This window comes from Serinus canaria, chromosome 2, assembly GCF_022539315.1.
Source record: "Serinus canaria isolate serCan28SL12 chromosome 2, serCan2020, whole genome shotgun sequence".
Lineage (NCBI taxonomy): Eukaryota > Metazoa > Chordata > Aves > Passeriformes > Fringillidae > Serinus > Serinus canaria.
In genome coordinates this window covers 32,644,328-32,654,766 of record NC_066315.1, presented here as the reverse complement: position 1 = coordinate 32,654,766, position 10,439 = coordinate 32,644,328, and the positions used below count along the sequence as shown (strand labels likewise).

Genomic DNA, 10,439 nt, shown 5'->3' with positions numbered 1-10,439 from the left:
GTGAAAATACTAGCTGTGAAAAAGACAAGGCGGGGGGGTCTTAGAAAACAAATCACAATTTAAAAACATCCCACACAGTAGCTGACTTTATCAGTATGAAGTCACAATGCTAACAAGTCCCATATCCTAGGCCTGCTCTACAGTACTGTATTCAAACAATTAGGAACTAAATAATTTCCAGGTTTATATTAAAAAATTCAGCTAATGGTAAAGATTTTTCTTGTAGGAAGTTTTTAGCTAAAGAAACTATTTTTTACAGGAGAGCAGTTTTGAAAGTTTTACAAATTCAAATCCAGGTTAATTTATATACTGTAGAAATAAAAAAAAAAAAAACACGAAACAGAAAACCATGAGAGCTTCCAACTGGCAAGACCAGTAGTGAGAAGCAGCAAGGTAAGGAAACGCCTGGTGCCAGAGTTCTAATACACATTTAAACCCAAACACAACCAAGATCCTATAGTTCTTAGCCTGGTGAGGTCGGAGAGCAGCAACTTCCTTGTGTTTTAAACCCCACAGAAGCAGTTCCCCTCCCTACACCACAGTGCACAAATGTTACACATTGGCAACACATCGGGGGTGGGAAAGGGATGCTCAACATGCATTTTCCTAGGGGGAAACAATATATTTCAACAGTTATCTCCACACATAATTGTGTACAAGACCTAAACCAACAAAAATCAGTCAAAACCTTTTTTTTGCCTGTACAAAGCAGCACTGTTCATTTTGCTTTATGCTAAGGATCATGTGAGAGGTCAGGTAACAGAGAGAATAGATTTCTGGAAGAGGCTCTGCTGTATTCAGGTAAGTGTTGACTGCTTGTGGAGTAACCAAGAGTTAGCTCAGCCACAGACACAACCAAAATTGCATGGAAAAGCATTAGCATGGAGCTAGTGACATAAAATGGAAAAGGCTAAATGGGTGAAAGTGTTTCCAGGACGACTTTAACTCTGTTACCTGACCACTGTCCTAGCAGCAAAAGGAACTCCATACCCAATGAGCATACAAAACAGTTCCAAATACCAAGAAACAAACCTAATTTACTTCAAGTGTCATTTATGCTATAAAATATAAATAGTGCTGAACACCTGCTGAATAAATTCCACTTGCAGGTGAAGCTACATAACAGCCGTCACCAAGCTGGGGTTTGTTTTTAGGCCTGTACCAGTAAATCCCAGCTGCAGTACTAGCAAATGAACTGAGAATTCAGCAGTTGAGAATGTAACTGTGGAACAGTATCCCACTGCAGAGAATTCAGGTAATTTAGTAGACACTGCCTGAATTGTTTGCAGCATTTACCCCGAAGTTTTATTTATACATGTATATATAGGGGTGTTTGTGTGCGTGGGCACAAGCACGCTTTTAATATGATCAGAAGCCAAAGCTGCTTGTAAAAATAACCAAAACTGATTATTTTACAATGTTTTCTATTTTTATTTTTAGGATCTGTCTTGGGCCTAAAACCAGTGAATTATCCAAGTCCTAAATACTGATGTTCTTGTTAACTACTATTTCCTCTATAAGACACAAGTTGAGAATCCCAGACAATTCCCACCAGCAAGCCTGTTAAACGTATGTGAAAACTAAGAAGTACAGGCCAAAAAAGAAGAAACCCAGAGAAAAAAGGAAGGGCCAGGACTTCACTTCAGCACTGTCAGTCACAACAGTCCACCAGAGAAAGTAAAGTAGCCTTAAGGATAGAACCCCTTTCAGTGGCCCAGGAGAGGTTTTTATTGCAGGAAGAGGAGGGTGCTGGGAGCTGAGGGGTATTTAAGGCAAGAGGCCCAGCAGACTACGAGTCTTTGATCCAGTACCCACCACACAGACACCAATAAAATGATCTCACCACTTCTGCAAAAGTAGCATCATGAAGTTTGGCAATAACCATGTGGTACTTGAACTCTTTGGAATTTGGGTGAGGCAGGGAACCCTGCATGAAGCAAACAGCCCGTACAGATGTGCAGGACGTGCAACAGAGCCCCAGCTGTTGGTTATCCAAGAGCTGCACCCGCAGGCACAATGGGCAACGGGGCAGCTGCTGCAGGAGACACTGTCCATGCTCACACTCTGACAGAGATACTGTCCACTCAAGGTTCAGTGTGAGCAGAGAGGCAACCTACAGGAAAGCCTGGCTGGGAACCATGGGGTAGGTGAAGGGAGTTTATGTTCACAAGATTAGCTCATGTGTAAGGACAGGTAAGAACCCAGTTCCTGATCTCTGGAGTGCTCTGCTTGATCGCTCTCCACTGGTCCTTGAGCATAGCAGAGGCCCACTGGGCTCAAGGGGGTACCTAGCCAGGGATTTTCTGTGTTACAAAGAGAAAGAAGTTTCCTATTTCTTGGGTGAATCACCCTCTTCAAAAAACAAAACCAAACCCATGTGACTTCCTGAGCACTGAGCTGCAGGCAATTTGTAAGCAAGTCACTTAGGTATGATTTTAGAAGATGCAGTGAGTAGAGAGGATGAAGGAAAAAATGTCACAATTTGAGCTCAACCAAGATGTGACATTTTATAAAAACACAAATTCAAAAGCGATGAGCTGATCTGCCATCCTGCTCCACAAAGCTTTTGTACAACTAAGTACACAGAGCTGCCCTGAGCCGAGAACACAGCCCAAGTCACAGATACTGCGTTGGTTATGAACTTGATTTTCCTTGTCTACGAAGATCTGTGCTTCTGCTCCATGTTTACCTTCGTTGCAAAGGTTTGCAGAACATTTTGAAAGACCTTTATAAATCTATGCAAGATGATGTGTTCCATTATAATTATCCCACTAAACTTGGACTGCATCTTGATGCAGAACCTAATGCAGACCTGCTATAACACTTAAGAAACAGCAAGGTCATCACCTGGGTAAACAATGCACCACAGTATTTACAGGAGAGTTGAGATTGGTGCACGCTTAAGTGAATTTTTGGTGAATTCAGGGAAATAACTTACAGGTCTTGGCATACTGACTGTACTTCTATGTATAACTTTTCATTCACGGGGCAACTACAGTGTTTCTTCTATAAGTCTCTATATGTACAGAATTTTACAGCACCTCATGCACTGTCCAAAACAGATAGAAATTACAGATAAATATAATTTTTTTTTTTAGATTGAAATATCTGTATATTTAGAAAAATATACATTAGTAAACACAATAAACCAGGTAGAGAAGTGTACCAGTTCTAAAGTCTCACATGCAGGTAACATTTTCTGGATTAAGTCGTGGTAGCTTAGTAATGTGATAACCAACATGAGCATTTTTTGTTTTACCATCCACATACATATACACAGACAACTATTTGATAATTTACTTTTCTAAACTACTTAAATATTTATCTTGTGATACATACCACATATCTTAAACATTTAGCAGCATCTTCACCTCGCTCAGATACACCTACTGAACTCTTTAACAGTCAATGTAAAGTTTTCCTGTTAGTATCTGGAAGATGAATGTTTAGTACAGAATGAGATAACATGAAATCCCAGTTATTTTAACTCCTCCAAAATACTCCAAATAGGTGTTTTATGAAATGTTTTTGCTTGCTCAGAATGAGCCTCTCATAGTGTCTTCTCCCCTGATTGTACAATGTGCAGATCCCTGTCCGACAGCTGATGCAGCACACCCTGGCAGGTAGGGACCGTCACTGCTGTGGATGTGACTGAAATGACACCAGTGTTTCAAGAACCTCCAAGAACATTCTTTTTAAAAAACAGTAACTGTTATTCTCATTCCAGTCGTTCTACCAGGTGGGGACAAACTAAGCAAAGTATCTGATGAAAATCTGACTGTGCCAAAACCCAAAACTACCAGAAAGAAACAAAGCAATCTCTCTCCCCCTCTCATCATTAAACAATCCAATGGGAACACTCAAGATTTAACACAGATGAAAGGGGTGTGGTGTTTGGGTTTGGGTTGTTTCCCCCCCCCACCAGCCTGGCACACAGACAACCAAATCAGACCTGCAGATATTTCCACACGATCTTTGTGCCAACCCAAGCAAGTCACCTTCTCTTACTGCTTCAGAACTGCACTGCAGAATTGCTCACTGCCATCTACACCACCACCACCCAAAGCTCAGCCACAACATTCCACCTCCTGACTTCAACCCACAGTGTGAACCTGTAGCAAACATTAAAGCTCTAGGCTTTAGCAAATACATGACTATTCTAGAGATTGCTAACTAGGGAGACTCTCTTGACAGTATTCTCCCTGGGAAGGAAACAGAATGAGCAGAGAGAGGCTTTCCTGGCTGCACCTTGGTGGCTGTGTTTCATGTGGTTGGTTCAGTAAATTTACAGAAAAAAGATGAAAATAAGTGATGTTTGCAATATGAAGTACTGAGGTGTGTAAACTGAAGAATCTTCTCATTCCATTCATTGTGGAAGAGTGAACTCAGCCCACTTTTGGCATCAGAAATAAGGGTATATTTCTAACTCATAATGAAAAGGCATCTTATCTGTCCAGACAGCATATCTTATTTACACCATATGGAGGTCTCCCATGACAAAGTACACAAACACAGTTCAGCCATGTTCAGCACAGAGTGCCAGAAGCAAACCAATGAAATAGCCAAGCAACAGCCCTGCTATCATTTGCTGCTACACACCACATTCCATCCACTTCTCAAAGCAGCCTCTGAGCAACAGGATCACAGAACATGTCTCCTGGGAAAGAAAACTACAAGTCCCATGCTGGAGCCACAACTGAGAGCTCTGCCAAACTTAAAAAAAACCAGAGAAAACACATCCTGGAAAGCATGACAATAAAAAAGCAGTGGTACAAATTTTCCTTAGAGAATTTCATATTCCCTCTGAAAGACGTTTTGAAATCTCAGTATTAAGAGCCAAGAAGATCTAATGTGCTACACACAAGTTTAACTGATATTTTCCACACACACACACTGGGATTTCAAGTCTCCTCTGTCTCCCTTCCCCCACCACAACCAACTTTACAGGCTGTGTAAAAACCATCTGCTGCATACGGGTGTTTTGAGGTTTTTTTAAACAGCTTTCCTCTACTACATCCACTCAATTTTTTCTTTTCCTTGTGCACATAAAAGTCTTTTGAGAGCCATAGGAAGCAATGCTGTTTTACAGTGCCTCAGCCTGTCTTCCTCCAATAGTTCTGAGGAAGATGCCTTATGATAGCATTCCAGGTCACACTTTGCTGTTGAATCCAGAAGCCAGGTGCCCGTCACGAGATGGAAGAGGAATTAAACAGATGACTTCAGTTTAGACACCTAACCCAGTATGTGATGGTGAATGTAACTATATACAACAGCTGACAGTGTCATAAAGAACATGGTCACAAAAAGAGCTCATCTGAGCAACAAGCTGTATTTTCCTTCTGTTCCCATTAATTTACACCAGCTTAAGTTTTGATCAGTGAACCTGAACCTAACCTAATATGAATTATATCAATGAGCATACTGAGGGGAGAATTGTCACTAAAAAGGAAATACACTGTAAATGAAAAAACCTATAAACAACATTGCTTTTTAGCAGTAAGCTTCCAATTCACAAGCTATCTAATGAAAAAATGCAATTAAAAACAATGTAAGAAAAAGCACAGAAATGCCATTACACAACACTCAAAATACAGCAGTTGATCACACACAAATATTTAAAAGATAATTTAGAACCCATCTAGACATCACAGGAAATGAAGCCACAGATCACTACACAAATACAGAAAAATGTCCTAAGAAAAGAAAATTACTTTTTTTTTTTTTTTTTAAGCAATGTGTTTTCACAAGGGTGAATAAATAGTCCTAAACATTAAGTGTCACCTACAAGGCTCCACATTATCAGGTTCTCTCTCAAGCTACTTCACCATTATTCAAATTGCACTGAATTACCTTGCGTATGACTTTCTAATGCCAGTTCTTCAACTGTAATGGGCTAACAGGTTGGCTCCCAAGAAAGCATAATAAGCAGCTTGCAAGGTATTGCTCTATGTTATTTTAGGAGACAGATATAAGGGAATCTACACAAAAGTTATCTAAATCAAGAGATATCAAGAACTTTTGAAACATCAGGAATGCACCAACATTAAGCTGAAAGCAGCTGGAGCAATGGACCTGTGTTTTTGTTACTACTTTTAATATTTAAAATTCTGCTCCCATGAAATTATTATTTTTTGAAGAAGAAAAAAAACCTCAAAGAAATTAGCGTTCTTTCCTAATAAGAGCTATAGACTTTTGATCAGTTAAACACTGACATTAACAAATTTTACAAAAATTGTTTCAAGTATCCTTTTTTTAATCACAGTGAAAATGTAAGACCAAGATGTAAATGTTGAAGTGAATGAAAGTTTCTTAGATGAAAAAGGCAAAGATACTAAATCAAAACATAGAAAAATGCTTAAACGCATTTCCTTCATGTGATATGAATAGAAAGGTTATCTGTAAAAAGTTAGAAAAATTAAAATAAATTACATATTTAAGTACACTTTCTCTTCAACATTTTTATAAAAATTCAGAACAGTGTACTTTTGAATATACACAGAGTAAAAATGCACAGGTGCTGCAGGTTATCATCAGTATCTACACGTCACATTTGCTGCTGCTGACTTTATTTGTTACTGAAGCTCCCTCTGGAACACTCAATAGACCCAGCTGATGGGCACCCACTGAGGCTCCAGCCTCAGTCTCTCGATGGCCGTCTGCAGCTTCTCGAAGGCTTTGTCCAGGTTGTCATTTACAATGGTCAGGTCAAAGTAGTGGTTGTAGGCTCGCTGGATCCGGGCGCTCTCATCCACTGTTTTTTTCAGATCAGTGTCCTGTGCAAGAGATTTTTAAGGATCAATGAATCTCAATATCACTAAAGATTTAAAGATAAGACTTGGCAAATCCTTTTAGATACAGAAGAAGATCCTTTCAGTACATACTGCAACAGACTATTTAAAGCTAGACACTGCATACATTTTACAAATAAGGGAAGTTTTCATTTATAATAAATTCACACAGAAATTGAGCTAAAACACCATTGAAAGGGCTGAAAAAGATCTGAGAGGTGTCAATAATGTTAAATATGGCAAGCAAATGTTTGCCAATCTTGCAATTTTGAAGAAAATCAATAGAAGCATGTGAACTTGGGCTGGTGTGTACAGGGAGCAGTTAATCACTTTGTAAGGGCAACTGATGATCCAACCAGAATAAAATTAATGCTTTAAGAATGACTGAGTCCATCAGTTTTGTAAATATATTTGTGTCCCTTTTATTTCCACAGAAGACACCAAAAATCCAAGATTTTAAATTAAGATGAAATGAAAGACAATTTCTAGAAGAATAAAACTCTAGAATACCTTATGGCTTTCAGAGAACTTTTCAGCCTAGCTAAACTACTGCTACATTACTGTAGTCCTGACATGAGCTGCAAAATATGCAGGAAATTTATATTCCTACATGATGAAGCCTTTATAAAGTGCCTTTTGAGCACTTTTTCATGTTTTGCTAGTGCAACATTCTTTAAAAGCTCCTCTTAATTTTTGCACAACAACAATTTTTTTTGTAAGTAGTTATGGGATTTGTCTCCCTTTACAGTAATTATTTCAATATTTTTAAGTCCTGATACAGCTTTAAATGTAAAAGCCAAAATGAAAAACTATGTTTGTCAATAGCCCTTCCTTCACAGTGAGTGAAGGAAACAAGTAAATGTACAACCCCAAGAGCCAGACTTTTTGTAATGGAATGGGTTAGGATGCTAGAAATAATATAGCCAGGTCCACCTACAAGCAAACTGTAATACTTTAAATGCCATTTGTTTTTCATTTGTTCAGGAAGCCCAAGAATATGAAATAGCAAATCATACTCCATATACATGTGCAGGGATGCAATGCAGAATCTGTAAAGACACATAAATGCGTAGCTGAAATTTAACAAACCTCTTTATTATTCGTAAGAAGTAATACAGAGGCAAAGATGTCCCTTAGGGAATCAAATATTAGGAAGTGCAGGAAATTATTTTTACACTTGTCTGGACAGTTTTAACTTTGCCTTCTTGTATATGCACCATAAAATTCAGGGCTCATTTTGGGCAGGAAAGAGGGATGACTGAGCATCCACAGAGCTACTAGAATGCATAATAACCAGAACTCATGACTAAAAATTATACACTCATTTAGTGGAAATACTAACCAAGCCCTCCCCCCCATTTTATAGCTTTGAATGCCCTGTCAGCATTTATTCAAGATATTCCTATGAAGCTGCAGCACTATCATTATGAGCCATCAGCAAAACACAGCTTTTCTCTGTTGGAGAAATTGAATGGCTCAATCTGGCTTTTTTTGCTTTGCTCCCGAAGCTGGGAAAGTTCATGCCCACACAGAATCTTTATACTTTGATGCATTAGAGGAATTGTCTTATTTCCCTCTGCTACACATAGTGTCTAAGAAAAGGAGGGAAGATCTAATGCCACTTCAATTTATATGAAAAATACAAGAAACTTCAGAGAAAGTTGTTCAACACTTCTTATTCTGGCAGCTGTCAGGCACTCCCAGTGCAGCACATGTTGCTGCAGCAGTGAAAACAAAGACAACCTGCATTCTTGGGGTTTTTTTTGTGTTTTGTTTTGGGGGGTTTTTTGAAGGTTTGTTGGTTAGTGAGGTTTTTGCTTTTTCCTTTTTTGACACAAGTTGCAATATCTTTCCCAAGCATTACAGATTCCATTTTTAAAGCACGCACATATTATTAAGGCAAACAGAACAAAAATTTGGGTGGGGAGGGAGATGGGAAAATCAAGGAAAGATATCTGCATAAAAGAACAATTGCCACCATGAAATATCTACCATTTGCTGCAAATAATCAAAGGTGACAGTTCCCAAAGTACACATTACAAGTAATTTTTGTAATCAACACCTCTCCATAAGAGGTCTATTTTCAAGAAAGAAACAATCTTCCTTATACATGGTATATGATTAACTTCAACTAAGTAATCAGCAGAAGTCTTGTCTAACTTTTCTTAGAGACATTAGTTTCACAACAAATTCCACCTAGAATTTTTTTTCAAAAAAATCTAAGAACATCTTGTTCAAAGAAAACTAAATAGGAAATTATCTGCTTACAGTGAGAAGTTTGGTTGTAATTCCAGCATCTACCACAGCCTTGTGCATAGCTCGCAAAGTCTCCAACTCTGGAGCAGCAATAAACACCACATAGGGCATGAATTCCGAAGTCCTCAGTATTTTTAGAGCCTAGAAGCAAAGGAAAAAAAAAACCACCACCACCAAAGTTTGAGAGTGACTCACCATATCTCCCCATTACTTAAGGGACCCCACAAAACTCATCTGTTATGATGGGCAGCAATACGTAAGTGAAGATTCTTATTTCTATTTCTAAATTCCTACACTGCCTTTTGAAATGCTCAGCATCATTCTTTTCTTGGCTAAAAAGATTATTTATTACTCTGCAAGACTCCTCTTTCACACAGAATTTAAGTTGGGTTTTTTCCATCTTTCTAAGCCATTCCAAGTAAGTTCCACAAACACATGAATCCAGTTGATAATTGTAACCTTGAAACCAGATAAGAAGCCTTTAAATTTGAAGGCATCTGTCTTCACCTCTTCAACATTATAATCCCACACTTGTTATAATAATAACAACATTATAAATCATATACCTGTGGATTTACATCCAAGATGCAGGTCCTTCCTGTCTGAACAACTTCAAGGATGGAATCAATTTTGGTGCCATAAAGATTTCCTTCATATTCTCCATGCTCTAAGTATCTACCAGCTTTAATATCCGTCTCCATTTCAGCTCGTGTTACAAATCTGTATGCTTGCCCATCTTTTTCATCATCCCTTGGCTTCCGTGAAGTAACTAAACAAAAAAAATAAAAACATAAACTGAATGTTTTCATTTTACATTTGAAATATAAGTATGAAACTGGACTGCCTATTAAGTAGGGAGACTATAATACACATTGTTATAAAGTTGTAATTGCTCCATGTACAGGTTTATTCTTCATTCTACATACATTTTAGAACTGAGCGCAGCCTCTCCTGTTCCCTTTATTTATATTGCTTCCTACATGCTACTTACCCATTCATTTGCCTGCTTCCTTTGTCTATTCCTTCACACCATATACAATACTCATTCATGTAATCTTTTTAAGTATTCACTTAATAAAATACTTACTTAAGTGACTTGGAAATAAAATGGAAGTTTAACTCTCAAATGCCAAATGTACTTCTGAAAATAGCTGAGCACAACAAGATCTGCCCCATCGCACCCCCAAAACCATTGCTCTCTGTATCTGTCCTGTTGTTCCAGGGTGGAATTACCTGACCTAGCTATAAAGAAAGTTAGCTTTCTTATAAATATCAGAAGCAGCCCAGCCACCACAGCAGAATCTTAGTGGAGGCCAGCTAATGCTGCTTTCCAGGACAACTTCTCTTATAAAGCAAGGTAAATTCCCTGTAGAAAGATCGAAGCCAATATTTGAG

General features: G+C 38.3%; 1 protein-coding gene across 2 annotated transcripts in view; it reads right to left on the bottom strand.

Annotated features, from left to right (window-relative positions):
* Positions 1 to 5,310: 5,310 nt before the first annotated feature.
* The window catches only part of PALS2 (protein associated with LIN7 2, MAGUK p55 family member), a 54,852-nt gene continuing 49,723 nt past the window's right edge, over positions 5,311 to 10,439 (bottom strand). For both annotated transcript variants that reach the window (XM_030230340.2, XM_030230335.2), the window contains exons 10-12: positions 9,611 to 9,813; positions 9,057 to 9,185; positions 5,311 to 6,773 (exon numbers count right to left, since the gene is read on the bottom strand). In XM_030230340.2, the coding sequence (XP_030086200.1) occupies positions 6,597 to 6,773; positions 9,057 to 9,185; positions 9,611 to 9,813 (509 nt within the window). In that variant the 3' untranslated portion in view covers positions 5,311 to 6,596. The remainder of the gene's footprint in view (positions 6,774 to 9,056; positions 9,186 to 9,610; positions 9,814 to 10,439) is intronic.